Below are 27829 nucleotides of genomic sequence, written 5' to 3' on the forward strand. Positions count from 1 at the left end.
CAGGAATTTTCCCATACATCGCACCGGTCTCTATCTAAATTCCACATGCACAATTACGGGCCTCAAGCTCACTATGGCGGAGGGTTCGCAGGAGACGGACGATCAAAGGGTCCAGGTGCCGCGGGCTTCGACAGCCCCCGCGTTGCCCGCAATCATCACCACCACCGTGAGCAGTCGCAAGGAAGGCCAACACAATGACGATAACAGCAATAAGAATGATAGTCCCAGTGTCGCGACACCAGGACTTTTACAGACTTCACAGTCTTTCCCTGTCGGTATGGGCAACTCTTATTGTCTTCCTTTAAAGGACTGGTCATTCAAACAAATCAGCCCCGTTCGTTCCGGCTCCCGCGATTTATTCACCAATGATTCTGTGATGTGTCTCCCGCTGATGGTTATTTGCTTTTCTCGCGGACTTCGTGATAGGTTCTGTCGCGTCCGATAATGCATCAGGCTCAAGCGCAAATCAGCAAGATACGAAAAAGAATGCCCGATCGTCGATTCAGAGTAATACCTACGGCAGAAATTCCATTTCCTCCCCGACGCTCTACGGGCCCAGCGCAGATTCGAGCGCGATCGATCCGCTGTCGCAAGTGAGTTGCTTCACATTCCCCACCTTACAATACAATGTCGTGCAGAATAAAAGCATTGAGGACTGATGCGCTACTGGCGAACTTAGCATATCATTAAGCGCACCAATACCGAACGGTCGATTCCTCTGAAACTCCTAGGAAGAGCATCATATGAAGCGGAAGCTGGCGGAACGAACAACTACTCTCCAGCTGAGCAGGGCTCGATCCCGGGGGATCCTGTATTGCGCCAGAAGCCTCCCAAAGAGAAAAGGTACGTGCCACATGTCTCGTTCAGTTCGGTTGTCAACAGGTCATTGTCTTTCAATCGTCCTCCAACATATGCTCCCCTGTCAGCTGCACCCCTAAATCCATCCTCTTCCTCTCCAGCAACGAAGCTCGTCACTGCTCTCCGAACAATTGCTTGATAATAACGAGGCATATTTGCGATTCACAGGAAAGGTGTATCGTTCCTCAGTCGGATAATCGGAGGCAAAAAGAAAGAGAATCTATCTGAAGCAGAGGACGATGTCTCGGAACCGGACACCTTCCGCATGGATGCCAACGCCGCGGCACAACCGATAGGCTTCTTTCCCAAGTTTCCCCCTCCGCCAAAGTACATCAGGGTGAAGGCATACTACAAGAAAGACAAAACGTTCAGTAGGGTCTTTCTCGCGCAGGAATTGGCTGACACAGAGGCACCCTCGAACAACTCGGTAAAGGATGCAACGGGATCGACGACAGGCACCCTAAGCGGCGGCAATACTGGAAAAGCAATATGGGCGTTATCATTCTCGAAGGACGGCAAGTATCTAGCGGCAGCAGGTCAAGACAGGAGGGTGCGCGTTTGGGCCGTCATTGCTTCACCGGATGATCGTAAAGAAGAAGGACTCGGTGAAGGCGAAGAAGCTCAAGACGGGGACGAGCCTCCGCGGCTGAAGGCGCCTGTCTTTAGGACCAAGCCGATCCAAGTGTACGAAGGTCACACTGGAAGCGTGCTGGACCTGAGTTGGAGTAAGGTACGAGTCTCACATCGAAGAGGCATATAATGTGATCTGACGCGGGTGATCAGAATAATTTTCTATTGTCTTCCTCAATGGACAAAACTGTCCGCCTGTGGCATGTGTCAAGGTCGGAGTGTCTCTGCTGCTTTCAGCACAGTGATTTTGTTACTTCTATCCAGTTCCACCCCCGTGACGATCGTTTTTTTCTTGCAGGGTCTCTCGACACTAAACTTCGTCTCTGGAGCATTCCGGACAAAAGCGTGGCGTTCGTCGCGGCGGTCCCGGATATGATCACATCGATCGCTTTCACCCCTGATGGTAGGCACTCAATTGCCGGTTGTCTCAATGGTATGTGCAACATATACGACACGGATGGGTTGAAGCCGGTAGGGCAGATACAGGTCCGATCCGCGCGTGGCCGCAACGCCAAAGGCAGTAAGATAACAGGCATTGATACCATTACGTTACCTCCTGGCAACCCCAACGGTGAGATCAAGCTTCTGATCACAAGTAACGATTCACGGATACGACAGTACAACTTTAGGGATAGGACACTGGAGGCGAAATATCGCGGCAACGAGAACACATGCAGTCAGATCCGTGCCTCCTTTAGTGACGACGGCAAACATGTCATTTGCGGGAGTGAAGATCGCCGGGCATATGTTTGGCCTACGGGTGCCGTGGAGAAGGACTTCGATAAGCGTGCTGTTGAAGTTTTTGAAACACGGTCCGCTATTGTCACCGCAGCTGTAATGGCTCCGTCGAAGACAAAGCAGGTCTTGGGCTTTTCCGACGACCCAGTGTACGACATCTGCAATCCACCACCGGTGACCTTGGTGAGCGCCACAGAGAAGGAAAATGCTCGCCAAAATCGCAACTCCGACATTAGCAAGCTGGCGCAGGAATCCCCATCATATCTCTCCCGTTCAACGCACCCTGAAGGCAACATCATCATCGTCGCCGATTATTCGGGCAAGATCAGAGTTCTGCGGCAAGACTGCGCGTTCCAAAAGCGCCGCTACGAGAATTGGGACACCCATTCCACCTTTTCCAGGAGACTGTTGCGCCGATCTAATTCAGCTCGCCATAGCATTTCGTCTTCAATCGGGAAGGAGTCATCTCACAAGACACCTTCAGAGCGCATTATCTCTTGGCGCAACTCGGTCATAGGGCACGACACAGCGAAGCGGGAAGGCTCCCGTCATGGAACGAGGACTCGGAGTCCGTCTCCCCACAAGTCTATGCCCGATGTCTCACGTTACTCAAGTCCAGCGCGTCAATTTTCAGGCGGAGCACCGGCCGATTCTCTCTCGCTCACTGTGTCGACACAGCCATCTGCATACAAATCGTCCTTTGACAGTCGACGGTCCAGTGTAGAAGCCTCGAAGCGGAACGCTGAGGACGTCGGAATGGCCCCGACCGCGAGGACAATAGTCGCCAAGGGAAAGAACAAGGACAACCCTTTGTGGCTACAGGGCCAACATAGTTATGCATTCTGGAACAAGATCACCCATGATGCGCTGGCAGCGCAGAACAAAACCCCATCTCAGTCACGGGATTCGAATAGGTTATCTGTTCCGGGACGCAAATTTAGTATGGGCAGCGCTTTGAGCAGTGATTACGGCTCCTCCAACGGAGAGGGGGACGAGGGAGACGTGCTCAGGTGTGATAACTGCCAAGGGACGAACTTTCGAGCAACCAAGTCGCGGACCGGGAAGCAGAGATTGATCTGCGTGCGCTGTCATCGACCTATCAACTAAGCACGGATGGAGCTTATCTACCTGCATTTTCTGCATATGTCCTTCTATTCTCTAGAGTAGTATTTCGCATTTTGGGTGTCACTTGTCTATTTTGGGTTCAAATCTGCAGGGGCCGTTGTATTTAGCAGCTTGTACAGTACACGAGATGATGATGGACGGTCATGACGGATGACGCATGACGGGATGTTTCTTTTGGCATGAAATTGAGGTGTATAAAATTCATTATGAATGCGTCCCAGACACTTGGTTAATCAAATCTTGGTGCAAGAGTTCAGTTTGGACGCTTAGGTTTCCTGTCCAGTTGGCTGCCCTGCCAAGCCTCGACCACAGCGAGATGAAATGAAATCGTTCTCCGACTCCACGTTGTCAAATGTCCGCAGTTCGCACTCCACCTCCAGCTCAATTGCATCCACCATAAACAAAATATTCAGCTGTCAGCATTTAGCCACGCTTCTACATCTGGGACCCCTCACAAACTGTCTAACCACTGCGCGCACAATTCCGAGGAAGAGGAGAACTCGACTCAGACAAGATGCCATACCTTCCCACAAGCCAGGCCTTCCTGGAACAATCCGCTCTACTGCTCGAAGCATATCCAGAGACTGTACGTCAAGACCAAGAGGCCCTTACCTCATGCAATGGACCCCTCCAAATTTCCCCTAGCAATGAGTCAAAGCTCAAGTGATTGTGACTGACCCTCCAACGCAAACCGCGCAGACCCGCATCACAACAAAATACGGCTTCCCCTCACAACGACCTTCAGCACAGAAAAAGCCCTCCTCGACACCAAACCCCGAGACGACCGACTCCCCAGCCTCAACTGCCGCCACCCCCGTCGCAGTCCTCACCCTGAAAACATACAACCCAACCGCAGGCATCTGTCTGAAATACCGCACGAATAAAGCCGCGGAGGTCGGCCGACTGGTGACCAGTCTGGGGAAGTTGGCGGGCGGTGCGAACGCCGCGGGACTGGGGCTCTCGGCTCCGGCGCCGACGACGACTGCTTCTGGTGCTGCGGATGTGGAGATGACGGATGCTCCGGCGGTGGTCGAGGAGGCTGCGAGTGCGAATGCGAGCAAGACAGATACGGGTGGCAAGGGTGGGAAATCGAAGAAGAAAGGCGGGAAGGGGAAGAGGTGATGAGTAGCGGAGTGGACGAGCGTATTTGAACGAGGAATGAAGGGTGTCCGTCACCAGATACTGCACGGATGATGACTACTGTGGCACTCCAAGTGGTGCTGCTTACTGTTTCATCTCTGATCGGTCGATCTGAGAGGTGATGTAGACTGTCAGAGCAGCTGTGATGATGAGAGCAGCTTGTTCCGGTTTCGTACGTGTTAACTGAGACTCCGTCGAGGCGCACCAGCAGGGTTACAACCGACAGCACTCGAGGAAAATCGAAGACAGAGGGTCCATGACTTGCATAACGAAGCGGATCTGGGGCATGTGTGAATCATTCATTATCAGTAGACTACATATTCCATGAAGGTTGGGTCCAAGTCAGTCGAAGAACTATTCAAAAAAAGATCTATCAAAATATCCAAGTGGAATATAAAGTGCTATCCTTTCTAAATACATTGCATCCGTCCACACACTCATTATATGCCGAACATTGTCTGAATGGCGGAGTGGAAGACTCATAATACAGACACTCAAAGAAAAATTCCGCCAGTTCCCAACGCCGTGCCCATGCGTAGCCCTCAAAAAAATAGAATTATCATAAATCAATAACGAAGGTGAGCGAACGAGACAATTATCTGCATATCAAATGGCAGGCGCCAGAGACCCTCCCAAGGGTCCCGAACATGGCACACAGCTGGGTATAAGTCGTTCAGTGTTGGTTTAGAAGTCCTCGTCAAAGCTGAGACCTCCATCGTTGGCGTCCTTGGCAGTGTCCTGGCTGGCATCCTTCTTGGTGCTGGCCATGACACCGGCCTTCTGGTAGTCACCAACACGCTTCTCAAAGAAGTTGGTCTTTCCTGCAAGCGAGATACTTTCCATGAAGTCGAAGGGGTTGGGAGAGTTGTAGTACTTCTTGTTTCCGAGGGCGACCAACAGCCGATCAGCAACGAACTCAATGTACTGGCACATCAGCTTAGAGTTCATGCCCAGGAGAGCAACAGGAAGAGCGTCTGTCAGGAACTCCTGTTCGATGGCCACAGCCTCAACGATGATATCCTCAACAACCTTCTTGTCGGGGCGATGGTTCAAGTGAGAGAAGAGAAGGCAAGCAAAGTCCGTGTGCAGTCCCTCGTCACGAGAGATGAGCTCGTTGGAGAAAGTGAGACCAGGCATCAATCCACGCTTCTTCAGCCAGAAGATGGAAGCAAAAGATCCAGAGAAGAAGATGCCCTCCACAGCGGCGAAGGCCACAAGACGCTGAGCGAAAGTAGACTCCTTATCCGAAATCCATGTCATGGCCCACTGGGCCTTCTTGGCGATACAAGGAACTGGAGGAAATCAGTGATTGGTCTAAACCAGAGGAAAGAGACAACAGCATACTGGTATCAATGGCATCAAAGAGGTAGGTGCGCTGCTTAGGCTCCTTTATGTATGTATCAATCAGCAGGGAGTATGTCTCCGAATGAATGTTCTCAATCATGATCTGGAAGCCGTAGAAGCACCGAGCCTCAGGCACCTGCACCTCATTGCTGAAGCGCTCCAGCAGGTTCTCATTGACGATTCCGTCAGAGGCAGCGAAGAAGGCAAGGACATGAGAGATGAAGTAACGCTCATCGTCATTCAGGCGGTTGTTCCAGTCGTGCAGATCTTTGGAGAGATCAATCTCTTCGGCGGTCCAGAAGGAAGCTTCGGCTTTCTTGTACATTTGCCAGATCTGCGTCGGAGAAGCGGGGCATATCAGCAAACAATGCACACATAGGACATGGCGCGGAGAAAACCACTTTACGCGTGACGCGTTGTGGACGTGCCACTCACCTCATGATACTTGATTGGGAAGAGTACGAAGCGATGAGGGTTCTCTTGAAGCAGTGGTTCATTTGCCTCGAGTTCCTTGACACTCTGAGCAACTTTGGAAGCTTCCGTAGGCTTTTCTGCAATCTTTTCGGTCGGCGCGTCGGCGAGGGTTGTGGACGACGGCGCGTTCTCCTTGCCCACAACTCCGAAGTTGAGCTTCTTCACAGGTGAATCGCTCATCTTAAGGTTCTCGAGAGAGGATGCAGCCTACAGGAAAAGCAATGTTAGTGTATGCTGTTGCTGTGACGCGTCTGCAGTAGGAGGCAAGGAAGTGACATCAGGTACCTGCTTGGAAGGAGTAACTTGCGCAGCCATTTCGTGGAGTGTCTGAAGCAATGTGAAGGAAAATGTCGAGACAAATTGATCACACAGACACAACAAAAAGCTTGTATATTGGGCTGAGAAGATGGGATGGGGAGGAAGTAGCTGCTGGGAAGGAGGAAAAGCCAGCAGAAATACTTGCTTCAGACGAGGCAGCGTGATCCTTAGCGCGACGGGCTAAGTCACGTCGCACGTGACTTGGCGCGCTTTTTGGGCCCGGTGGCTGGCGGAAAATCCATTATTACGTATTTTGGTGTTTTTGTGTCGCGTCTGCAGGACGAACACAGTAACACTGGGCTGCAAGGCAGCAACTTCATCAAGCCTGGATGCCTTTACTCTTTCGAAGGACTATTTCTTGGCTCATACGTTTCGGTAGTCTCGAGCTCCGGCAGTCATAGTGTATCTACTCCGTATTATCCACAGTCTTCTCGGTCAACTTACAAGTTTATTAAATGTGATTCACATGTTGGATCCTTACAGAAATTTTTCTGGTCATTATGGATTGCAGAAGACAAGGCTTTCTTTAAGGTATTCTTAACGAGTGACTTCTTAGTGTCGCGTCACTCGCGTCCAGATACTTATCTTATCAGATCTGATGTGATCGTCAGGTGCACTTAGACTGTCAGACTTTGGAAGGAGAGCCCACCAGACTTAAGTCAGCACTGAACTGGCCTATACCTGTATTCATTGTTGAACCTGCTCCTTGTACCTGTCGGCACATGCCTTAATTTGAATTGACATTCTAGAATGTTTCCGCATTGACCCCTGCTATCTTGCATAGCTCGCACGCGGCTGTGTCTCATTATCTTATCGCAATACCGAGGACGCGACTTAAGTTTGACGATGCATTCTTGCTCACATCCAAGGCCCCATCTACGCCGGAGTATTGGGAGCTAAGGTTGAGTAATGATTGTGTAAGCTGGCTTAGCACTTCAGTCGATTCCACCATCCGACGTAATGAGACGATATCAGGCCTAAGGCGGGTGCGTCGCGGTGTTTCGGAAGAGGAAAGCCAATTATCGAGCAACTAGCTTCCACAACGGATTTACGGGTATATACGGTGTACCTCTGCTTTGGGCTGTATATCCCTTGAATTCCTGGATTCTCAACTGCTCATACTGATTCATACCTGACGCCGGGACTACCTAGCCCGCTGGGTGGGTCTCGCTTTCACTCTTTACCCACCATTCACGGAAGAGGAGATAGACGCGTCTTAATGCCCGCTGATGCCATTCCAACCCTTAGGATGACATGTATCCGAGAAATCGGTCCATTGTACGCTTCTAGGCTTAGTTAACGGTCCTTGCCTTTTCACCATCCATGAGCGGCATTATAGGCCGGCCTGATTGCTGTCTGTTCTGGATTCCCTCAGACAAGAAACGTTCGGCCACTTTTACATGTCGAAATTATGAATGATGCTGAGTGTTTTATGTCATGTCTTCAGCGTTAAATGCGATGCCAGAAGAACACCCTGCATGTGCTTCTGAGGCAATATCCGTCGGTCCGACAACAAGCCATCCGATGTGGTGTAATGGCTAACATCGCTGTCTCTCACACAGCAGCTCGGGGTTCGATTCCCCGCATCGGAAGTTATACTTTTCACCTTTATTTTTGTATTTTTCTTTTGGAGACGTATGCGGCTGGGTATGTCGGGATGTTTTTGATTGATCAAAGAAATCGGCTCCTAATCTCTATAGACTCCTACCATAGGCATACAGGACTCGATACAATTTATAAGCCTGGCGGCAAAAAGAAAGTCATAAAGATCCATAATAATTCGCTTATCTCATATCAAGCGCCCCCATTCAGTGGTATGATTCTCACTTTGGGTGCGAGAGGTCGCGCGTTCGACTCGCGCTTCGGGCCTTTCCAAATTCATCCGGGAATTGTGTTTGCTTACGAATAGAGAGGTAGATCCTATCTATATGTTTCAGTTGAACTTTCCAGTACGCAAATCGTAGTAATCACATCACGGCGGCCGCTTAGGGACCGTGGATGGAGGTTTAGTTTACGAGTAGTACTCCATAGCGACCCTACTGTCCACAGGGGGCTCCACTGCTCGGTCCATTCGTTCGAGCTCCTGTTATAGGCAGAAAGGGAAACAGTCTTTACCTAGTCCGATGTGGTGTAATGGCTAACATCGCTGTCTCTCACACAGCAGCTCGGGGTTCGATTCCCCGCATCGGAAGAAGACAAATCTACTTACCTTCTCTTTTTGCATTGAGATTATTTTTTACCTTCCGTCGCCGCGTGCACCGTTCACTCCTCCCATACCTTTAATTGAGACAGTGAAAAAGATCAAGCAATATGAGCAAGATCTCATACATAGGATGCAAAACCTTAAAGAGCCGATAAGCATGCTCAAAGTACGTAGCGCTCTCGGCAATAAGGTTGCCTCATTCCGCCAAGACAGTGGGCCAAAACGTCCCAACCCAGACAACCAATCGGAATAGTACCTGGCTTTTTGGAACCGGCACGACCCATAATCGCTCACTGCAGAAATTTTGACGACGCGACGTTCTGCAACATCAGTATATAATCGTCAGGTATTTCCATGAGTTATCCGATGTGGTGTAATGGCTAACATCGCTGTCTCTCACACAGCAGCTCGGGGTTCGATTCCCCGCATCGGAATTTAACCTCTCTTGGCTTTGCGAGGATATGTTTTTGGGGTATTTTTTTTTTTGGTTGTTATCTCCATCGTCCTCCCTGGCAATAACCTGCAGCGCGGAAGCCGAAAACCTTTTCCTCCGGGTTTGCGGATTAACGGGTCCCGGGGATGCTATCGCGTGCGGCGAGTCTTCGAGAACAGATACGGAGTACTGAGCTGGGAAAGATGTTGTAGTAAAGCATGTTCCCTTTCCAAGTCCTCGCAAGACCATCCTGCCCAAGTTTAATTGAGCCGTGTAAGACCACGTAGATGGAACCTTTGCACCAAGTAGATCGGAGGAGGCAGACTGGGAAGAGCGTCGCCGTCCAGCCACTTCACAGGCGGGCTGATTGTGATTTGGGAGGTGGTACTTCAAGTCAGTCAGTCTGACCAGGTAGATCCTGTTCAATGGGGCCGAATGAACACTACTGTCTAGTAACAGGGTGATAGCTAAGTAGGACATGCGCAGACCGAATCTCATCTGAGAGCGGCAATTGCTGGGAGCACAAAGGAGTACAGAGTAGTGACAGCATTGTATTGTAGGAGAATACCTAAAAAGGTAAAAAAAGAGTGGTATTTTCCGATGCGGGGAATCGAACCCCGAGCTGCTGTGTGAGAGACAGCGATGTTAGCCATTACACCACATCGGATGCTGTTGAAACAACCGGCGGATTTTGACTCATACGTGAGTGACACACTGACGTAGTGGCTGGAGCGGGCAAAAGCATATCGCCTTGTCCTTCTTTACCACCAGTGGATTGATCGTCCGTGTGATGAACCATGGGATAAGACTATCCGGTGTGGAATCATGTAGAGCTACGTGGTTAATCCCATAATCGATAAGGTGTTTCGTAGTACTTCACGTTGAATCTTGGTATGCGCATATATAATACCGCGGGATGCGTCTGCGTGGCATCCTAATAGCGACGGGGAACTGCGCAAAAGCCAACGCGGGGGACACCCACAACACTATACTTCAACCAGCAGAACAAACAGTGGCTGGAAACCATCAAGGCCCGGGAGCTAAGAGGTTGGCTCGGTGTATCCCCAAAGGCAGATTGGAACATCTGATGAAGGCAAGCCACCGACGAGCCGCCACGTGCCTCAGTGACAGAGCTCCGTACCGACTCCCAAAATTTGAAGTGAAAAACCGAGTCTATACCACCGTATCGAGATCTACACAATGTATTATATACTGATATGTACAAAACGTCCAAGCCGCATCGCAGCAGGACGACCCGGAAGTCAACGCCTCCAATGTATGTACCCAACGATTTCAGCGATCTTTTCGCTGCAACCGCTCGACAATGCAAAAGACCAATGCCGTACTCTCTAGAAACCCATTATTACCCTCACTGAATCTATCGACGACGCTCAAAGGCGTTCGGTCGCGGTAAGAACCAACCGTGCTAGACACGCGCCTTTATCGAGTCGGGAAGAAACCGGTCCTCGAATCTGCGCATCAGTTTATTGGTCTGCTCAGCCAGACTGAGAGTCAAGATCTACAAAACGAGTCAGCACCAAGCCGTGACGCGTAACCTCGACATGCGGGAATTACTCACGGTATGAGGCAAGATACGGGCCAGATGGGCAAAGTAGCCCTTGTAGATCGCAAGTATACCCTCCTTTCGGATAGTCTTGAAGAGGCAATCAAATGCCCCCTTGTAAAGATCACCAGTCTGATTGTACATCCTGGACATAACCGTGTCTGTGTATATGAAATTAGCTGGCGCGTAATCGAACAATGCCCAATTATACGTACCGGGAGGGTGCATGACACAGCAGACCACGAAGCCAGACACAGTACTACTGGCTAGATGAAGGGCTGGACCATCCTCCATCCCCAGGTGCTTCACCAAGCGTCGCTTCGCGAAGAAATATGTGGGAAGCTGGACGGAGCTGCCGAAACCAGTGCGAACCATAGCCGCTCCAACACCCCGGTAAAGTCCGCCAACACCCTCGGACGTGTAAATTTTTCGCAAACCATCGAAGGAGTTCCGATATTTGTGCTGCGTGCCGACGGGAAGGAAGGGAGAGTAAGACTGCAAGCGAGTTTTCACGAGGAAGAAAGGAGACCCAGCTGCTGCGCCGATGATGCCGGACGCGGCGCCTGAGAAGACATTGATACCGAGGGATTGAACTTGCGGATCCTTGTAGACAGCTGTTGTGATACCCTTGCGCAGCGGCTCATAGAAGCCCAAACGACAGCCATTGAGCAAAATTTGGTAGATGTACTGAGTGGCACCCGTTAGCACCCGAACTTCAACCACCGTGTAGAGACAAACATACAGCCGAGCCGATTCCCCGGAACAGCCCGCGAGGGCCTTCGTTTTGCAGAATGACCTTAACTCCATGGAAAACACCCTTGTATTTCTTGACCGCTTCGCTTTTCGCCTGAAGTTCTCCCTGTAGCTGTAACCTGCGAATCGAGAGAAAGTCAGTTCCGTCAATCAAAGCACACAAGAGGACAAGGCATACCGAATCTTCACAGTCTCAAAACTATGAGTTACTGTTACCGCACCGCATGCTGCAATACCCCAGCAATGAATGCCCTTCAAAGCAATTGTCTCTCATCAGCACACAATATAGCAATGAATCTATATGACGAAATGTTGCGCATACCCTGTTGTCGTCGACATAACTACTGAAAATTGATCCCTGCAAGCGGTGTACGACGGCCGAGATCTTATGGAGCAACGAAGGAGATAGGAGAGTGGAGATGGTGGCTAGAATCAAGAAATCGAAAGAAATTTGCGACAATGGCACGGTGAATTTTGTCAGAAATAAGGCGTCCCTCCTACTTCCAGGCGACCTGCTGCTGAGGAGGAATCTTAGATTGTAAAGCGACCAACACAGTCATGGTCGCATTGCAACCCGAATCTCAGATGCATCGCAGCGGAGAGATCAATTCCGTATTGCTGATTGGCCGCTTTACTGCCAACGTCTCCGATCATCGGATCGGCATCTTTCAGCCGCCGGCGCGGATCAACTAGTCTTCCGCTTAGCGTCGGTTAAACGCGCCAAATTTCCATAACGGAAGCAAGCGCGCGTTGCTCCCCGCATCAAACAAATCTGTTGCTGTTATTGAGGATCAGCAGGGCAAGCTAACCAGAGGACGGGTTTAAGAGGGCACGGAGGAGGACTGCTACGCTGGCTGAATATCCTTGCTTTATCCTCCCTGGGTTTATGACGATCGATTTGCGGTAACTACCGAGCATAAATCATGTCGGAAGCCCAGCAGCAACCCCAGGTGCCGTCGCAGCAGTCGCAACCTCAGGCTCCGATGCAGACTCAGAAAGTGTCAGATATAATTCGTAGCTTTCGTCCTGCAAAGGTCAGTCTGCGACTCTCTTCTAGATTGACCCATTGGTCTAACTGTCTCCACGTCGAGAGTATAGGCGTTCAAAGGATCGAAGCAAGAACCCTCCAACTATGTAACCTCATTGGATTTTGATGATCAGGGAGACTACCTGGTGGCTTCAGGCGATGACGAGACCATTCAGGTTTTCGATATTAAAGAGGGCAAATCTACAAAATCAGTCCCCAGCAAAAAATATGGTGCCCATTTAGCGAGATTCACGCACCATTCTCGTCAAGTCCTTCACGCGAGCACGAAGGTCGATGGTATGTCTATCGCGGAGGGCTCCATGGATCCATTCGTCCGGACTCACATTTGAGCAGATTCTCTTCGACTACTGGACCTTCACAATGAGGGCTACGTGCGTTACTTCTCCGGTCATACCGACAAAGTCACTTGCTTGGCTCTCTCTCCTGGCAGCGACGCCTTTATCTCATGCTCAAAAGACGACACCGTTGCGCTCTGGGATCTTAGCTCGAGGAATGCGCAGGGGAAGTTGAAATTGGCCACTCCTTACCTGGTTACCTTCGATCCCTCTGCTTCCGTGATCGCTATTGCTTCACAGTCTACCTCGTCAGTCCTTCTATACGATTTTCGCAACTATGACAAGGCTCCGTTTTCCACCTTTGACCTCGCACCGTACGAAGAAAGATACACTCCTTCTACACGTGGAAGAGCGTGGACTCGCCTTGAATTCTCAAACGATGGAAAACACTTGATGGTTGGGACGGACTTTCATGGGCATTTCATTCTCGACGCCTTTGAAGGCAATATCAAGGCGTTTCTGCTCGGCAAGAATGGATCCCCTGGCAGAGCAGCTCCTGTCTCAACCACTGGAAAACCACTTGGCCAAGGGGACGCATGCTTTACCCCGGACGGACGATATGTTCTGGGCGGCTCCGGCGACCAGTCAGATGTTCTGGTATGGGATATGCAGCAGACACCGGATGCCAACTCCCTCCTGCAGCCTATGGCCAAACTACCAAACCGTGGTCGCACCGCCATACTAGAATACAACCCACGGTACAACATGCTTGCTACTGCCGATAAGGAGGTGGTCTTTTGGCTTCCAGAAGAAAATTCGCGGTCGGCTGAAAAATAAGAATATGCGGGTTGATCCCATTCGGATCGACGGGCAAAGAAGTCTAGCTATGATCCGGTCAGATCAAACCAAGCACACGAGGAGGTTGTTGTTGCGGGCTATCCTGCCTCCAACACTACTTCCCTGCTTTGTTGAGGGTTTTTACATTTTTCGATCTTTGTCTTTCCCTGCCAAGCTTCTGGCCGTGTCGCAAACCCACACCGGAGGCCCCTCCAAGCCTTCATCGCCATTCCTATGTTCCTCGATGGTGGTCTCGATTTGTTTGACCACAGTGCGATTGCTCGATATGGTCGTGACTCCCGTGGACCAACCATACATAAACACACTGTAGTTGATGTCTGACAGAATCTCTGCGACTTTGCGGGATACTGGAGGTAGAGTCCCTTGATCCGTCGCCGCTTCAATAGCGGATTTGGCGCTAACTGTTCTGATCGGAATTTTCCAGCCAGATGGTACTTCATAATCTGACGATTCCTGGAACTTTTCAAGGAGAGAGGCGGTGTCACAGTCATTGAAGGGTGCATCACCCATCAATAACTGAGTCCTTTTTCTCTCTGCCTCCGTTCCGATAGTATCGACTATCTCCCGCATTCTCCTCGCAGCTTCCTCTGTGCAGACCAAATCATGCGCGGTCATCGCCGGCCAAAGCTCTGTGGGCAGCAATGGCCGCTGCTTTTCTACCTCGACCTGCTTAAAAATAGCTTTATGATGGGAGGGAGAAAGGGTTACGGTTTTGTAATGCGACAAGTCTGAAACCATGGCAAGCAGCAGAGTACAATCCACATTCAAAGTGGAAGTGAATCGCTTGAACGGGCTGGGAAGCAATTGAGACAGTTCCCCTTCCTCGACAGCAGCATGCTTGGGAACTTCTGCATCCTCCGTGCGCGCTCTGGCTACTTCCCCTCCACAATTCAATGTGATACCATAGCTCCGAATCTCTTTAAATAAATCATCGATCTCGGGACTTTTCCCCTCCTCGATCTTCGGAATCACGAATCGCAGCCGGGGATGTTTATACCTGATTCGTGTAGCATTGGCAGCTTTTCTCATATCGCACGCCAACTTAATCAGCTCGACCTCATCATCGCCGTCATCGTCGCTGTCGAAGTCATCATTGTCGTAATTTCGTAAAACGGTTCTAGTCTCCCCATCAACCCCGTCTTCAGAATCCGCCTCCCACCCTTTCTTGGCCATCTCGAATAGGAGACGAGTTTCGGAAATCGTGGAGACCTTCACCCATTCTTCACCATCATCTGCAACGATATCGACAAAGACGCTCTTGCGCTTGTCCTGACTGGGCTTCTTCTTCGCCTGGCTCTCGTCAGGTCCCTTTCCACCGTGTTGCGCGCCGGCATCCCAGTAAAACCGCTTCCCAAAAGCGACCAAACCCGTGCATGTATTTTTAGCAACGTTCCAGATCGCCTCGTAAAAAGGTAGATTCGACGACCGCAAGGCATGCAGAAGTCGTAACTCGGCCTCGTCATCATGTGATCCTGTTTCTGCATCCGCCGTAGCAGACACCGCGTGCACCTTTTTGGAGAGTTTCTCGAGCATGCGCAACTCGGATAGGACGTTGGATCGGAGCGATCGGACTTCGACAAGTTGGGGATTGCGGAGGTTACGGGTGAGCATAGACTGGAGGGTATCTACTTCGCCGAGGAGACGGCGGCATTTGTTCACGAGGGAGGTCGCGAGGGCGCGGCTGGTTTCGGTGTCGGATTTATCTTGAGCGTCATCTTTGGCGGCATCTCTTGGATTGTCAAATGTTTGACTACTTGGGTCATTGTTGTGCATGGCTGGCAGCCAGACGGTAAGGTAAGCGAAGATGAGTCCAAGGTGGGATGCTATGACGGCTGCGGTAGGTAAATAGACCCTACCTAAGGCGGAATTCCAGGCACGCCAGAGTGCTGCGATTATTACATCTCTAGTGCAGATTTTTTGGCTGGATATTCGAACATACGTCTCTTAACTTGTAGATAACATATACACATAAATTCAATTAGCCCATTACTAGAGTAGTAGGAACTTAGAGCCAATCTAAAAATACACCAAAAGGCCAAACGCCATCAAATGCCTGCAAAGTTGACACCAAACGGAAAGATCCTTAGAAGATCGATCGAACCTTCAACTTCCCGAGAACTGATATAAAGATGATTTGATGCCACTTCTGAACAGAAGGATAGAGAGTGCACATGCATTCACGATTGTTCTGATTCGAGACAAGACTTCGGCTCTTCCGCCATGAGCCAATTAGTCCGATTTATGGGCAGTGAGCCTCTGGCGCTCGCTTGAGTTTCGTGGTGACTCGTCCTCGTCCTCAGACCATTTGTCACCATCCTCACCTACAGCGAAGATCGTCTCACCATCGAGAGAGTCTCGCTGGCGCGGAGCAGATGGAACAGGTTTAGGAGGTACCGGTGACAGCTCACGGCGTGTTGCGGAGGTGGAATTTCCTTCCAGGCCTCCAAACGCTTCTTCGTCGTCCAGTCCACTATTGAAAGATCGAATCTCGAACCCGTCATCGTCTTGTGCAAGCTACAGTGGCTGTTAGCATGCATCCATCGGGCGCCATGGAAGGGTTGTCCAGAACATACCTCGTCACTCATTGCGAACCGCCTGTTGTTCGCAGTAGGCCGCCAAAGATAGGCAACGAACCCAATATCGAACAAGTACACAAGGTTCAGCCAACCATCTAGCACAAACCACCTGGTCTTCCAATGCTCTGGTACAAAGCTCGCTTCGCTACGACCAGCAAAAGCAAATGAGTTGATGAAAAAGAAGCCGAAGATCACGATGATGCTGCCCAGAATACACCACCAGAGCTTCTTATACATCATTGCTTTGACCTTCTGCTTTCGGTCGATCAGATCCTTCATGGTTGCGTTCAAGGAGTTCAGTGTCCACACATAGAATGCAGTCAGAGTACCAGCAAGTGGGAGCACGATGAGGAGGACCAGTGGCCCAGCGCTATCGGGTGTAATTGATAGACTTGCGACAGCATAGATGACGCCGAAAACGAAGTGGGTGATGGCCAGGATACGAACATAGATCATGGTCCGGCCCAAAGAGGGCTTGACCACGCCGTATCCCATGCAAACGATGAGCAAAAGGAAAAAGGAGAAAGAATTGCGTCCCGCATTCAGGACAGCGACGATTACCATCAGCACCTTTGCACCGATATTCAAACCGTGCCGATTCTGGAAATCTGCTATTGGTCAGGGACGTGGACGACAAATTGAACTCCAGCGGATCTGCAAAGGGTGAAATACCATAAAAGCCCCAGGTCATCAATTGCTCCACGATCAAAAAGACTAGGATAGCGGTGATGTAGTTTTGCACCGGCACTGCAATCGTCAGTAATTGAGCACCATCCAATTGAAGGTTTCTACTCACAAATGTCATGACGATTCTGAACGTATAGGAATGCCCAAAATCTGTTTTAAGCCCGTCAGTACCGCTAGGTCTTGGAAATGGCCTTGTGAATCGGAAACCTACACTCCAATGACCGCATAGACAATAGTCAAACCACCGTAGAACGGAAGTTTCGCAATTTGAGCAGCAGGGAGTTCACCGTATGAATTCCTGAACTCAACTGCCGCTTTGTAGTCCTTCCCTGAGTATCCATAGGTGCTGACGCAATAGAAGCCGGTCTTCTTGATAGGATAATTAATTGCAGTCGGATTGTTCAGATGCACCGCCTGAGATATAATAGGGAATTTGGATGCCTCGCTCGCGTTGGCGGCCAGAATGAAGGAACCTATTTGATCATCTTCGCATAGTTTCGCCTCGACGCTAGCCTGGTCGCAAATGGTCTCTTTCGCCTATAAGGACATGTGTAAGCGCGGGAACTTCATCTGCGGCGATGCTGGGAAGGCACACTTCAGGGTCATCAGATACGGATCTCCCGATCAGATTCTCGTCGCTCCATTCGAATATCACGACACTGACAAGAGGATCGCTATCGCCGGCTTCGTTATCTTTGACAAATACGGTCTCGATATACGGATCGATGCTTCCACCCCACGCCTTGCGACTGTACATCCCTGAACATCGCTGTCGGTGGGCTTCGTCTTGTGTCTGGGTAAATGTTATGTTAGCTATTGGTGGGGAGATCCATCGGTTTTATGCGCACCAATTCAACTTCATTTGCAAGAACTCGTCCTGCCAGAGCGGCAGTCAAGCATAGTGTCTGGAGCCAGCCCTTCATCGCGATCACAAAGAAAAGCCGTACTAGGTTTCCAAGTACTCAAAAGGAGAGTCTATGCGCGACCGCAGACCATCCGACGGCAAGCAAAACTTGCAATTATGTTTCAATTTGCAAGATAATATTCAGAAGGCTGTCGACCGAGCCTCCCTGGACAGGTTATTCCGCGATAGTATCGGGGTTTGAGAGTGCTAGAGTTGAAGGTTACCTGTAGTACGTACAGGCTGTCGTGGCTAGGTATACTGGAATTGGGGAAGCCGCGTGCTGACGGTCCCACCAATCAAACTGTGCCCGCCGCAGCACCGCCATTAGGTTTCTGCCTTTTATGCGAAATTCCTCGTCGATAGTCGTCGCAAACGGAGACATTCGACACCAAGCTAGGCAGCAAGCAGCAAAATGCCGGGAAAACAACTGTCAGATCTCTGCGTTGACTGCAGTGATGCGGAGGCTATATTGACGCTGCGCAGCCGCCATCTATGCAAGTATGTGGGCTCGAAAGATTTGGTGGCGGGGACGAAATGACTGACTGAATTATCTTCATCTAGGACTTGCTATGCAAGATTCGTGAATTTCAAGGTGTTCAAGCGTATGGAGAACTATCGTCTTCGGAGAAACATGCCTAGAACCGGACCATGCAAGCTGCTCGTGCCTCTATCTTGCGGCATCTCCTCTTCTGTCTTGTTGCACATACTGAATACTCAAATCCAACATGAACTCGCCAAGTCGCATCCCTCACCGGGCTTCGATCTCCATGTGCTTGTTATCGAGCCCTCTTCTATTTCTCACAGTAGTCCGTCGTATGATGAGGGCTTCGGATTGCTACAGCAGACGTTTCCTCTGCATTCTTTTACTCGGATCCCACTTCACAGTATCTTCGAGCTGGATCCCGAGATTCAGCAAGTCATTTCTCAATTTTCCAAGGACGGCTTTGTCGACGATACCGGCTTATCTGCAAAAGACCGTCTCGATGCTTTCCGTGCCTCGATTGTGACTCCCACATCCAAGGTTGATGTCGACTACGTTCTGATCACCAGACTTGTTGTTGCGTTCGCGAAGCAAATGGCGTGCAGAGGAGTGTTGTGGGGAGACTCAGATACCAGGCTCGCCGCGAAGACTCTTGCCAATGTCGCCAAGGGACGGGGTTCATCCTTGACATGGCAAGTGTGTGATGGAATGTCACCGTTTGGTATAGAGTTCAACTTTCCACTTCGGGACTTGTTCAAAGCTGAGGTGGATAACTACGCCAGTTTCTTCCCCGAACTGACCAGACTTATCATTCCTGACGAGCCACCATCGGAAAATGTTCTCACGAAGAACTTGTCCATTGATGAGCTGATGATGCGGTACGTCCAGACACAGGGCGAGAAGTATCCCGGCGTCATGGCCAATGTGACTAGGACTGCGAGTAAGCTTCAAGCTTCCTTGGTCCCTGCCAATATACCTCAATGCAGCTTCTGTGGCGCTTGTATGCTGAACTCAGGCAATAATGGTGCTCGTGACACTGCTGGTGCTAGCCGAGCACTCGAATTATGCTACGCATGCACCAGGTCTCGGCCTGAATTGACCTACTGATGGGTGGCTTTTTGGAACCGCAGATGACACTTCATTGCTTTGGAAATATTAAAGGCACTAGCACAAACTAAGGGGGTATCCTTTTCTCTTCATCGACCACGGGAATTTGAGTTATCCGCCACTCCAGCCTCCAAGTCACCTGCTCGACCGGATGATCTACCAAACCACCCTTTCTGCGACCGGTCTCTCTTCGGATGCCTGGCAGGCTCAGGCCTAGCAGGTCCCGCTTGTGCCTGGCTCTCGTATGTCCAAGGCACTCTGGTCATATCTGTCGAATTCCTCGGGCAGGCTGGTATCAATGACCCCTTCCGCAGTTCGACTTTGCGCCTTAAGCGCCTTCGCCCCCTTTTCCCGCAAGTGCTTTTCTAGGATGACAGCGTTTCTTGTGTTGCACTTGTACACAGCATCTGCAACGTCGCCTACGAATGGGACCAGACCGATAACGAAGTCGATCAGCACATTGATCATCATCATCATCCTGAGCCGTGCTGGTAAACCCCCGTCAATCTCCTCGCAGTTCTTTACGACCATCATGGCAAGTGCGGTATCGCCAACGTCACCGAGACTGACAAATTGACGAGCATCAGTGTCAATTTCAACATCATGCGCGATACGGAACTCACAATGGAATCAACGCAATGACACTGCCCCAGCCAAAGCGAATGCCGCAGAGATTGAATAGACAGTAATCTAGTCTGTACGCCCTGCGTTTCACCTGGGTGAGGACTCTCTGATCATTCTCAGAGAGTCCTGGAGGAATTGCCTTTTGTCTCCTCCGTGTCTTCTTGCCGAAGGCTCGGTAGAGTCGCGAAGCCGGAACTTCTTCGAAATAGGGATCCTGGGCAAGACCCGCATCAGTCGCTATGCACAAAAATGCATTCCAATTGTTGATCTTTCATGAGCTTACCTCTTGGCCGAAATGGTTCCTCGCCGATTCTGCTAAAATTCTCTTGCCGACCAAGGACGCCAGAGCACCCGACATGGCTTCTTCTCAGTCGATAAGTAAAAACGAAGGTTATCTAGAACAACAGTTGATACGGAAATAAGAGATTTAACAAGAATCCGATCGATTTCGCGAGCAAGGATTTCGGAGAGCTCTTAGATTCTTTTGTATCTGGGTAGGCTTCGACAAGGGATCAATGATAAAATGTTTTAATGAATTAAGCTTTCCAAAATTTGACGTGGCAGGTCCCAGATAGTGTGGTATAAGCAGGTTTTTGGAGGTGAGCTGTATATGTCAACCAGCACTTGTAGGTGCCAAAGCGTTGTGTATCGTCTCTCATTTCTCCCCTTGGTTCACATAATTACCAGAGACGTCATGCCGTGCCCAACAGCTCAGACGATCATCACTTTTCCCTTCCCTGATTTGATCCGCTGATCTGCACAGACCACAGAGCCACAGCTGTGGCGCAGTTACTGAACCATCAAAAGCTACTATTGGATGACCTATTGGATGACTGCGCCACAAATCACCTGTCCCTCAGCAGCTTGCTCTCTCTCAGGCTCTTGTCCTTGTGATTGTCGCCCAACACTCGGTTATCACAGAGCGAGTGAACCCACTCAACCTCACCCCCCCACTTCACATAGGTGATTATCGATTCACTCGCTCTCAAGGTAGACAAGCCATTGGTTTGCTCTCGCCACTACTTTCCATTTCCACTCAGCAACGCTACGCTTTAAGGCGGGTGCTTTCTGCCAAGCACCCTACTGGAAGCTGCATCACTGGTGCTGTTCTCCCCCTCTATTTCCGCCTCTCTCTCCGCGCCGCTGGCTCTCGGAGAGACCTCGTCACGCAGACAAAGGACGTGTTGAAATGCTAGAAGACGTCAGACAGTATGACAGAAACAAAGATGCAGCTGGAGGACTGTAAGTTTTCGTCTTCTCTCCGGTCGCTCAATGTGGCGACGGCGACTGCAGTGATGGTGATGGTGATGTCGATGACGATGCTAAATGGTGGGACTCCCTGACATTAGGGCTGGATGACCTGTGCGTCCGCTTCATTATAAATTTGCCTCGCGAAGAGCTGGAGTCCGTCGAACGAATCTGTTTTCAAGTGGAGGAGGCGCAATGGTTCTATGAGGATTTCATTCGGCCATTGGACCCGGCGCTTCCCTCGTTGTCTCTGAAAGCTTTCGCGCTGCGCATCTTTCAGCATTGCCCACTGATGTCCCAATGGTCCCACTACCATCATATTACAGCGTTCTCGGAGTTTCTGGCCTACAAGACCCGTGTGCCGGTGCGTGGTGCCATCCTGTTGAATCAGGATATGGATGAGGTAGTGCTGGTCAAGGGCTGGAAGAAGGGCGCCAATTGGAGCTTTCCCCGCGGTAAAATCAATAAGGATGAAAAGGATCTTGACTGCGCCATCCGGGAGGTCTACGAAGAGACTGGTTATGACGTTCGGGAGGCCGGGCTAGTGAAGGATGAAAAGGAAGTCAAGTATATCGAGATTACCATGAGAGAACAGCATATGAGGTTATATGTGTTCCGTGGCGTGCCACAGGATGCTCACTTTGAACCTCGTACCCGGAAAGAAATCAGCAAGATTGAATGGTATAAGCTGTCGGACTTGCCAACGTTAATGAAGAAAAGCAAGCCAAACGATGAGAATTTGGCGGTTGCAAACGCGAACAAGTTCTACATGGTTGCACCTTTCATGCATCCACTCAAGAAATGGATCGCTCAACAACGGCGGCTTGAGGCAAAGGCACAATCAGGAGGCATCAAACAGCTGTCGCAGTTGGAAGGAGAAACATCTATGGACGAGGCCATTCAACCGGCTATCCACCATACACCGGCCAGGCATGCTGTTCCTAGTGATTTACCTGAAGTTACTTCAGCAGAGGACGCCTCTTCTCATCTCAAGCGACTTCTTAAAATCCACTCGGCCTCCACTCAGAATCAGTTCCCTCCTACACAGACTCCTGGTCCGGATGCTTCCAAGTCCAATGCTCTGTTGGAATTGTTAAGGAGCGGCTCCTCTCACAAACCTACTCACCGGGCTCCCACAAACGACCAGGCATTCCCTCCTAATGTCTTCCATGAGGCTATGCCCCCACCACATCAACCTCACACTCTTTCGGCACCAAATTTCTTTCCAGGGTTCCCTCAGCAAGTTGCCTACTCTGGGCAACATGACAATCCATTACAGATTCCCGGGCAACCACACCATGGCGCTGCTCTTTCACATTTGCCAACACCCGCGCACTCGCTTGGTGTCGGAGGTCCCCAGGCTGGTTATCATGGAGTATCACGGTTTTCAAATCCCCACCCGTCCGATTTGCACGCAAACACGCACACTCATAGGCCAGCGCTAGCGCCAGCGCCAGCTCCATACCAGAGAACCGGCGATCCTGAATTCTCGCAGGCGGCGCAAGCTCCGCAAATTCAAGGGGCAACTATACCACCAGCAAGCAAATTGCCTCCGCCTAAGCTTACCAGCCACTCATTAGCGCTGCTGAACGTTTTCAAAGACAATTCAATGAAAACGCCAAAGACAACAATCGCTAAATTGGCAACGCCCTCGGAGAAAACGCCAGCTGCTGAGCGCAAACCGTCGCAACATCAAGATCAATTGTTGAGTCTCCTTAAGGGAGCCCCTCCTCCGGGGCTTGCCGAATTATCGGCCCAGCCTGTCTCTCCGGCTGCTAAACAAATTCTCCAACGGCCTCGCACCGATCCTAGCACTCCAAAGAGATCTGCCCCCAACACACATGTGACACCAAAGGGAGCTCCACGCAATCCTACCAGTTCGTCCGGGCCTCCGCCCGTCGTTCCTTCTGAGGCGGCTTTCAAGCAACCCGCGAAGAAGAGCCAGAACGGCTCAAACCGGAAAAACAAAGATCGACACGCACAGCCTCTTGCGTCTCCCATTACCATATTGACCAGACCGCAGTCGGACAAGAAGGATCGCTCACCCACTCCAGCATCTTCCCAGTCTCCTAAGCCTCCCTCGTCAAGAGCGTCTTCTCAATCTCGTATCAACAGGGTGAAGACCGCAGAGCCACAGAAGCCATTCCAGCCGCAGATACTACGTCGCTCGGATAATCTAAACCTAGATAACATTCTTCCGACACGGAGTAAGGATGAGAACGGCGTGGGCCGGCAAGTGACTTCCCCATCTCTCAGTGCTGGGCAAGTGACGAAACCTGCTCAGCCTGGTCAGCCTCCTCAGCCAAACTTCGACCGCCGACCAAGCCAAACAGCTGCGCAGAAGGAGGCTCTCCTCTCACTTTTTGGCAAGCGGCCTGTTTCTCCACTTACTTCACCCTCTGGGAAACTGGACCTCCGTACATCACTGACCAAACCGTCGGCTGCTTCCTCGGCTGTTAGTCCGCTTTCGCCCAGTCGCCCTGCCTCCGAGGTTGGCACTGAAACGCCGAACGCGAACAAGGTTTCGTCCCCAGTCAATAAGGCTTTCCTGCTTGGATTCTTGGAAGGTGTAGCGAAGGGAAACAAATGAGTGTCCAGGCTCGCGCTGATTTTCAACAATGAACCAACATGTAACTATGTCCTTCAGAAGGTTCAGTCTGAACTAGTATTAATTGTATAACGCCGAACAACAACCCTCTTGTCCTTGATACTTCTCTCCTGTGTAGAGAGGTAGACTGATTGTATAATAATTGCATTTATCTTATCCTATTCTGCCAAATTTCACCGCCCGACCGTCGATGTCATACCCGCAACTCTTGATCAGTGAACAATCATTTGTAAGATTGTCATGAACGGCCTAACACAGTCATAATGCGGTCCATTGCATCTTCGAAAAGAATTTGTACTCGCTGTCTGAGCCATTCAAGGCTCTTCTCGACCACCGTACAGCACCGCGCTCAGCCATCGAGCGATGCTGTCCCTTCTTCCCCGCCTCGGTCCGGGTATGCTCGACTTACGAACCGGGGTTTGATATCGATCACAGGTGTCGATAGTACTACATTCCTTCAAGGTCTAATTACTCAGAATATGCTCGTTGCGAACGACCCGAGCCGCGCAACTCGTCGAACGGGGACCTACACGGCTTTCCTGAACTCCCAAGGTCGAGTGTTGAACGATGCATTCATCTATCCGATGCCCAAAGGAGACAGCGAGACGGCTACAACTGATGACCCGGCATGGCTGGTCGAAGTGGACAAAAACGAGGTGTCCAGCCTCCTGAAGCATCTTAAGAAGCATAAACTTCGGTCAAAGTTGAAGCTCCGTGCGCTGGAAGACGGTGAACGCACCGTCTGGTCGTCGTGGAGAGACCACGCCGAGCCCCGATGGGCGGCGTACAACCTGGAATCGGAATCGTCCTCGCCGTTCTCACCCTCATCATCCGTTGCAGGCTGTATCGATACCCGGGCTCCGGGTTTCGGATCCCGGCTCGTTACGCCTGGCGAGGAGGACCTACGCGTCCATCTACCGGATGAGGCTCAGGTTGCTGGCTCCGAGGTCGATTTGGGCATGTACACGGTTCGTCGAATGTTGCACGGTATAGCGGAAGGCCAGGCCGAGATAATCCGCGAGTCTGCGCTTCCCCTCGAATGCAATATGGACATGATGCGGGGGGTTGACTTCCGCAAGGGCTGCTACGTCGGCCAGGAGCTTACGATCCGTACGCATCATACGGGAGTTGTGCGGAAACGGATTGTGCCTGTGCAGTTGTATGCGAACTCCGCCCTTCCATCCAGTGATACCCCTGTGTATGATCCCTCTGCAGCGGTGGCCTTGCCACCTAGCGGATCGAATATCTCCAAGGTTGAAGGTAGAAAGGGCCGAAGCGCGGGGAAGTTCCTCGGCGGAGTTGGAAATATCGGTTTAGCTCTTTGTCGATTGGAGATAATGACCGATATCGTGCTCACAGGCGAAGGTTCACAGTACAGCCCCGAGCAAGAATTCAAGATTTCATGGTCTGCGCCAGAAGAAGCATCATCGAATGCTACGGAGGCGGGAGAAGTGAAGGTTAAAGCTCTTGTGCCTGCCTGGCTGAGGGAGTATATCTTCTCTGGAGCGAGGAACCTTGCTCGCAAGGTGGACAACCAGGAAGGCCACCGGGCAAAGGAGCTCTTATATCAGTTAGATGAGGAGGAAGAGCAACGGCGGAATGAGTGACGTGGATCACGGCACATCGTGTATCATATATTGTACATATAACGACCATGTATTCTCTATAGACGACAAACTTTCTTTCAAGGAATAAAAAGAACAAAGCTGAAAGGGGTATCTCTGAAATTAGAAGTCTACCGAACGAAAGGACGCTCAACATCAAAAGAATGAAAACTGTAATTACCCCTTGGCCTCAGCGGCAGCAGCCTCAGCAGCGTCTGCTGCCTCATCCTCCTTCATAAGCTGTGCCTCGAGGGCCTTCCGCTCCTTTTCGCGCTGTGCATTCTTCAATCGCATTAATGTTATTTCCTGGAAACTTGGAGTGCTTCGTCCATTGGCCGATGTATCGGATGGCGTTGACTTTGACGAGCCTGCGGCCGAGGCGAACGAGGCAAACGAGGGCGCTTTCCCGGGGATCTTGCCTAGACCACCAGGCGGCGCTGCTGACTTGAGCTTAGAAAAGTCGAAAGACGGTTTGGAGGGGCCAACGGAAGGAGCTGGTTTTTGTGTTGACGAAGCTTCATCAGCCGTGGAGATGGGAGAAGCGGCCCGGTTTTCCGTGTCCACTATGTCTGGCTGGTTGCCAGACGCCCAGGAAACAGATTCGATGAGCGACCAGTCGTTGTCCGGTTGGCCGGCGCTCTGGCGTCGCTTTTTCTCGCTGTCCAGCACGGCGGCATGGGCGCTGACAATGGAGGCGAATACCACAACACCTGTCGCGACAGTCTTCTTCTCTCGCTTGTCCCCAACACGCTGGCGCTTGTCCTTGAGCATGAACGTGTTCTCGACTTCACCGAAAGGCTTGAACAAAGACACCAAGCGATCTTGGTCTAGATCCAGACCTCGGCCTTCCCGAACCCAGCGCACTTTGATGGTTCGCTCGAGTTCCGGAACATTCGTGCCACCTTCGTGTGAACGGTCGACTCGTTGACTGCTCCGATCTGCAGCTCTCCGCGCTTCTTCCTGTTCCTGCTGCAACCTCCTCCCCTCAGCCTCAGCTTCTCGCTTCAGTCGCTCCTCAGCCTCCTTGCGTCGCCGCCGCCCATCCTCCGCAATCCGTTCAATCTCGCGCTGAAGCTTCTCCTCGGCATCGTCGTCCACTCCAGCCATGCCGGCAGACATCCAGGTCCTTTTGACGCCTCGTTGTGCACCTCCCATCGCAGCCGCACCGGCACGCTCTCGAGCTTCCAAGTCCTCTTTCATCTTCCTTTTCGCCGCATCCATCATCTCCAGCTCCCGCTTTTTTCTTTCGCGCGCTTCCCGCGCATTGTCGTAGAGTTGCCGTACGGAGGGATCAGAGAGTACATCGTAGGCAATCTGTAACAGGTGGAATTTGTCGATGTCTGTCTGTGTCGGGTTTGCGATCTTGTCAGGATGGTATTTGAGGGCTGTCCGCCTGTACGCACGGCGGATTTCGGACTCCGAAGCGGCCGGTGGGATGTCAAGGAGAGCATAGAAATCTTGGTTGGAGGCAGCGTGTGCCTTGAGATCGTCGTCCGAGGGCATCTTGAGCGTAGTTCGCGCGAAGAAAGCACGCTGTTATCTCAATGTGGGAAGAAACTGACTTAGCCAGCAGACAAAGTTTGCCACGCGCAAAACCGTGAATTATAGAAGAGCTGATAGACTTTGAGGATTCAAAGGATCACCATAAAAGGAAAGAATGAGGTTAATGATGGCATGGTTGAGACGAAGGTGGAGAAAGATTGGAGTTCTGATCGGTTTTTCTGTGTTGGCGGTGGCGGAACACTACTGAACTGTTTTTCTGCGGAAACTGTGCTACTTTCCATTTCCGGATTCAGTCCGAAGTGCTGCCGCTTTTTGCTCACTGAGCCAGCTGGATCATGACCGGAGAGAGAAAGTGCGTGTCCTGATCGCTCCCCTAAGCAGTCCTGGAGCACTCCGGATATTCCCCGTTTACTCAGTGAATCCTTGCCTGAACTGGTACAGAGTAAGTTTGATTATTCACCCTGAGAACCACATGACAGCTGAATAAAAGTCATTGCGCCAAGCATGGCCATATCCATTCACATTCCTCTCTTTTTTGGGGCAATAGTTTCACATTGTCCTAATGATGTCTACAATTTTTGGTACTAAGGAATAGTGCTGACATGAAACAATGACCTGTGAATTCCTGTATACAACATCTGTATTGCTACCTAGAAGTCTATATGTTAATCTTCTTCTTCTTGACATGTATGTGTAGCGTCCCAGAAACTCATTCAGCGCTCAATA

At 50.9% G+C, this 27829-nt stretch overlaps 13 protein-coding genes and 4 non-coding genes across 17 annotated transcripts; 9 read left to right on the forward strand and 8 right to left on the reverse strand.

Annotated features, from left to right (window-relative positions):
- Positions 1-73: 73 nt before the first annotated feature.
- P174DRAFT_364356 (WD40 repeat domain-containing protein) lies at positions 74-3333 on the forward strand (the record flags this gene model as incomplete). Its single annotated transcript, XM_024821981.1, has 5 exons — positions 74-275; positions 427-593; positions 680-843; positions 1027-1588; positions 1753-3333. The coding sequence occupies 5 exons, from the start codon at positions 74-76 to the stop codon at positions 3331-3333; spliced, it is 2676 nt and encodes an 891-aa protein (XP_024686114.1).
- A 374-nt stretch (positions 3334-3707) lies between these two features.
- On the forward strand, positions 3708-4880 carry P174DRAFT_439286 (SRP9/SRP21 family protein). The gene is made up of 2 exons (XM_024826755.1): positions 3708-3937; positions 4051-4880. Exons 1-2 carry the CDS (start codon positions 3866-3868, stop codon positions 4471-4473), a joined length of 495 nt encoding a protein of 164 aa, XP_024686115.1. The 5' UTR covers positions 3708-3865; the 3' UTR covers positions 4474-4880.
- Positions 4841-6741, reverse strand: P174DRAFT_439288 (ribonucleotide-diphosphate reductase subunit RNR2). The gene is made up of 4 exons (XM_024826756.1): positions 6595-6741; positions 6271-6516; positions 5836-6169; positions 4841-5783 (listed from the first exon to the last, which is right to left on the reverse strand). The coding sequence occupies exons 1-4, from the start codon at positions 6622-6624 to the stop codon at positions 5176-5178; spliced, it is 1218 nt and encodes a 405-aa protein (XP_024686116.1). The 5' UTR covers positions 6625-6741; the 3' UTR covers positions 4841-5175.
- Positions 6742-8147: 1406 nt separating this feature from the next.
- P174DRAFT_t38 lies at positions 8148-8219 on the forward strand. The gene has a single exon. It is a non-coding gene; the product is annotated as a tRNA-Glu (tRNA).
- Positions 8220-8746: 527 nt separating this feature from the next.
- Positions 8747-8818, forward strand: P174DRAFT_t39. The gene has a single exon. It is a non-coding gene; the product is annotated as a tRNA-Glu (tRNA).
- A 283-nt stretch (positions 8819-9101) lies between these two features.
- Positions 9102-10062, reverse strand: P174DRAFT_478010 (uncharacterized protein; the record flags this gene model as incomplete). The annotated part of the gene is made up of 2 exons (XM_024830678.1): positions 9102-9831; positions 9983-10062. The coding sequence occupies 2 exons, from the start codon at positions 10060-10062 to the stop codon at positions 9159-9161; spliced, it is 753 nt and encodes a 250-aa protein (XP_024686117.1). The 3' UTR covers positions 9102-9158.
- Positions 9193-9264, forward strand: P174DRAFT_t40. Its single transcript has one exon. It is a non-coding gene; the product is annotated as a tRNA-Glu (tRNA).
- On the reverse strand, positions 9859-9930 carry P174DRAFT_t48. Its single transcript has one exon. It is a non-coding gene; the product is annotated as a tRNA-Glu (tRNA).
- A 354-nt stretch (positions 10063-10416) lies between the features above and the next one.
- On the reverse strand, positions 10417-12155 carry P174DRAFT_439289 (putative mitochondrial oxaloacetate transporter (Oac)). Its single transcript, XM_024826757.1, has 6 exons — positions 11887-12155; positions 11759-11832; positions 11570-11699; positions 11043-11514; positions 10843-10988; positions 10417-10782 (listed from the first exon to the last, which is right to left on the reverse strand). The coding sequence occupies exons 1-6, from the start codon at positions 11917-11919 to the stop codon at positions 10690-10692; spliced, it is 948 nt and encodes a 315-aa protein (XP_024686118.1). The 5' UTR covers positions 11920-12155; the 3' UTR covers positions 10417-10689.
- Positions 12156-12503: 348 nt separating this feature from the next.
- On the forward strand, positions 12504-13740 carry P174DRAFT_365748 (WD-repeat containing protein SWD2; the record flags this gene model as incomplete). The annotated part of the gene is made up of 3 exons (XM_024822077.1): positions 12504-12614; positions 12679-12904; positions 12959-13740. The coding sequence occupies 3 exons, from the start codon at positions 12504-12506 to the stop codon at positions 13738-13740; spliced, it is 1119 nt and encodes a 372-aa protein (XP_024686119.1).
- Positions 13741-13881: 141 nt separating this feature from the next.
- Positions 13882-15534, reverse strand: P174DRAFT_364043 (uncharacterized protein; the record flags this gene model as incomplete). The annotated part of the gene is made up of 1 exon (XM_024821959.1): positions 13882-15534. The coding sequence occupies one exon, from the start codon at positions 15532-15534 to the stop codon at positions 13882-13884; it is 1653 nt and encodes a 550-aa protein (XP_024686120.1).
- A 191-nt stretch (positions 15535-15725) lies between these two features.
- P174DRAFT_449135 (putative integral membrane protein (Ptm1)) lies at positions 15726-18230 on the reverse strand. Its single transcript, XM_024828815.1, has 7 exons — positions 17873-18230; positions 17620-17817; positions 17236-17561; positions 17134-17174; positions 17010-17084; positions 16335-16945; positions 15726-16275 (listed from the first exon to the last, which is right to left on the reverse strand). Exons 1-7 carry the CDS (start codon positions 17945-17947, stop codon positions 15991-15993), a joined length of 1611 nt encoding a protein of 536 aa, XP_024686121.1. The 5' UTR covers positions 17948-18230; the 3' UTR covers positions 15726-15990.
- A 110-nt stretch (positions 18231-18340) lies between these two features.
- Positions 18341-19516, forward strand: P174DRAFT_418482 (uncharacterized protein; the record flags this gene model as incomplete). The annotated part of the gene is made up of 2 exons (XM_024824695.1): positions 18341-18426; positions 18490-19516. 2 exons carry the CDS (start codon positions 18341-18343, stop codon positions 19514-19516), a joined length of 1113 nt encoding a protein of 370 aa, XP_024686122.1.
- A 13-nt stretch (positions 19517-19529) lies between these two features.
- P174DRAFT_385467 (DUF4112 domain-containing protein) lies at positions 19530-20498 on the reverse strand (the record flags this gene model as incomplete). The annotated part of the gene is made up of 4 exons (XM_024823257.1): positions 19530-19742; positions 19774-20081; positions 20140-20354; positions 20424-20498. The coding sequence occupies 4 exons, from the start codon at positions 20496-20498 to the stop codon at positions 19606-19608; spliced, it is 735 nt and encodes a 244-aa protein (XP_024686123.1). The 3' UTR covers positions 19530-19605.
- Positions 20499-21056: 558 nt separating this feature from the next.
- Positions 21057-24164, forward strand: P174DRAFT_439294 (decapping enzyme complex catalytic subunit DCP2). Its single transcript, XM_024826758.1, has 2 exons — positions 21057-21382; positions 21490-24164. Exons 1-2 carry the CDS (start codon positions 21367-21369, stop codon positions 23976-23978), a joined length of 2505 nt encoding a protein of 834 aa, XP_024686124.1. The 5' UTR covers positions 21057-21366; the 3' UTR covers positions 23979-24164.
- A 71-nt stretch (positions 24165-24235) lies between these two features.
- P174DRAFT_439295 (YgfZ/GcvT domain-containing protein) lies at positions 24236-25705 on the forward strand. The gene has a single exon (XM_024826759.1). It carries the CDS (start codon positions 24260-24262, stop codon positions 25601-25603), a length of 1344 nt encoding a protein of 447 aa, XP_024686125.1. The 5' UTR covers positions 24236-24259; the 3' UTR covers positions 25604-25705.
- P174DRAFT_439296 (putative cell cycle control protein (Cwf23)) lies at positions 25606-27419 on the reverse strand. The gene has a single exon (XM_024826760.1). It carries the CDS (start codon positions 27101-27103, stop codon positions 25778-25780), a length of 1326 nt encoding a protein of 441 aa, XP_024686126.1. The 5' UTR covers positions 27104-27419; the 3' UTR covers positions 25606-25777.
- Positions 27420-27829: the final 410 nt, after the last annotated feature.

Source organism: Aspergillus novofumigatus, assembly GCF_002847465.1.
Source record: "Aspergillus novofumigatus IBT 16806 chromosome Unknown P174scaffold_2, whole genome shotgun sequence".
In the NCBI taxonomy this organism is placed as follows: Eukaryota; Fungi; Ascomycota; class Eurotiomycetes; order Eurotiales; family Aspergillaceae; genus Aspergillus; species Aspergillus novofumigatus.

What these genes read in the sequence shown, in the direction of transcription:
- P174DRAFT_439288 (XM_024826756.1), bottom strand. Translation starts at nt 6,624, where the DNA reads ATGGCTGCGCAAGTTACTCCTTCCAAGCAG. An exon ending in AAGTTACTCCTTCCAAGCAG is followed by an intron (nt 6,517 to 6,594) that starts GTACCTGATGTC and finishes CTTTTCCTGTAG; the next exon opens with GCTGCATCCTCTCTCGAGAA. An exon ending in TCCCAATCAAGTATCATGAG is followed by an intron (nt 6,170 to 6,270) that starts GTGAGTGGCACG and finishes TCTCCGACGCAG; the next exon opens with ATCTGGCAAATGTACAAGAA.
- P174DRAFT_439289 (XM_024826757.1), bottom strand. Translation starts at nt 11,919, where the DNA reads ATGTCGACGACAACAGGGTATGCGCAACATTTC. An exon ending in CTGTGTCATGCACCCTCCCG is followed by an intron (nt 10,989 to 11,042) that starts GTACGTATAATT and finishes TCATATACACAG; the next exon opens with ACACGGTTATGTCCAGGATG. An exon ending in CCCGTATCTTGCCTCATACC is followed by an intron (nt 10,783 to 10,842) that starts GTGAGTAATTCC and finishes CTCGTTTTGTAG; the next exon opens with ATCTTGACTCTCAGTCTGGC.
- P174DRAFT_449135 (XM_024828815.1), bottom strand. Translation starts at nt 17,947, where the DNA reads ATGAAGGGCTGGCTCCAGACACTATGCTTGACTGCCGCTCTGGCAGGA. An exon ending in CCGTATCTGATGACCCTGAA is followed by an intron (nt 17,562 to 17,619) that starts GTGTGCCTTCCC and finishes ATGTCCTTATAG; the next exon opens with GCGAAAGAGACCATTTGCGA. An exon ending in TCAGAATCGTCATGACATTT is followed by an intron (nt 17,085 to 17,133) that starts GTGAGTAGAAAC and finishes TGACGATTGCAG; the next exon opens with TGCCGGTGCAAAACTACATC.
- P174DRAFT_439295 (XM_024826759.1), top strand. Translation starts at nt 24,260, where the DNA reads ATGCGGTCCATTGCATCTTCGAAAAGAATTTGTACTCGCTGTCTGAGC.
- P174DRAFT_439286 (XM_024826755.1), top strand. Translation starts at nt 3,866, where the DNA reads ATGCCATACCTTCCCACAAGCCAGGCCTTCCTGGAACAATCCGCTCTA. An exon ending in TCGAAGCATATCCAGAGACT is followed by an intron (nt 3,938 to 4,050) that starts GTACGTCAAGAC and finishes CAAACCGCGCAG; the next exon opens with ACCCGCATCACAACAAAATA.
- P174DRAFT_439296 (XM_024826760.1), bottom strand. Translation starts at nt 27,103, where the DNA reads ATGCCCTCGGACGACGATCTCAAGGCACACGCTGCCTCCAACCAAGAT.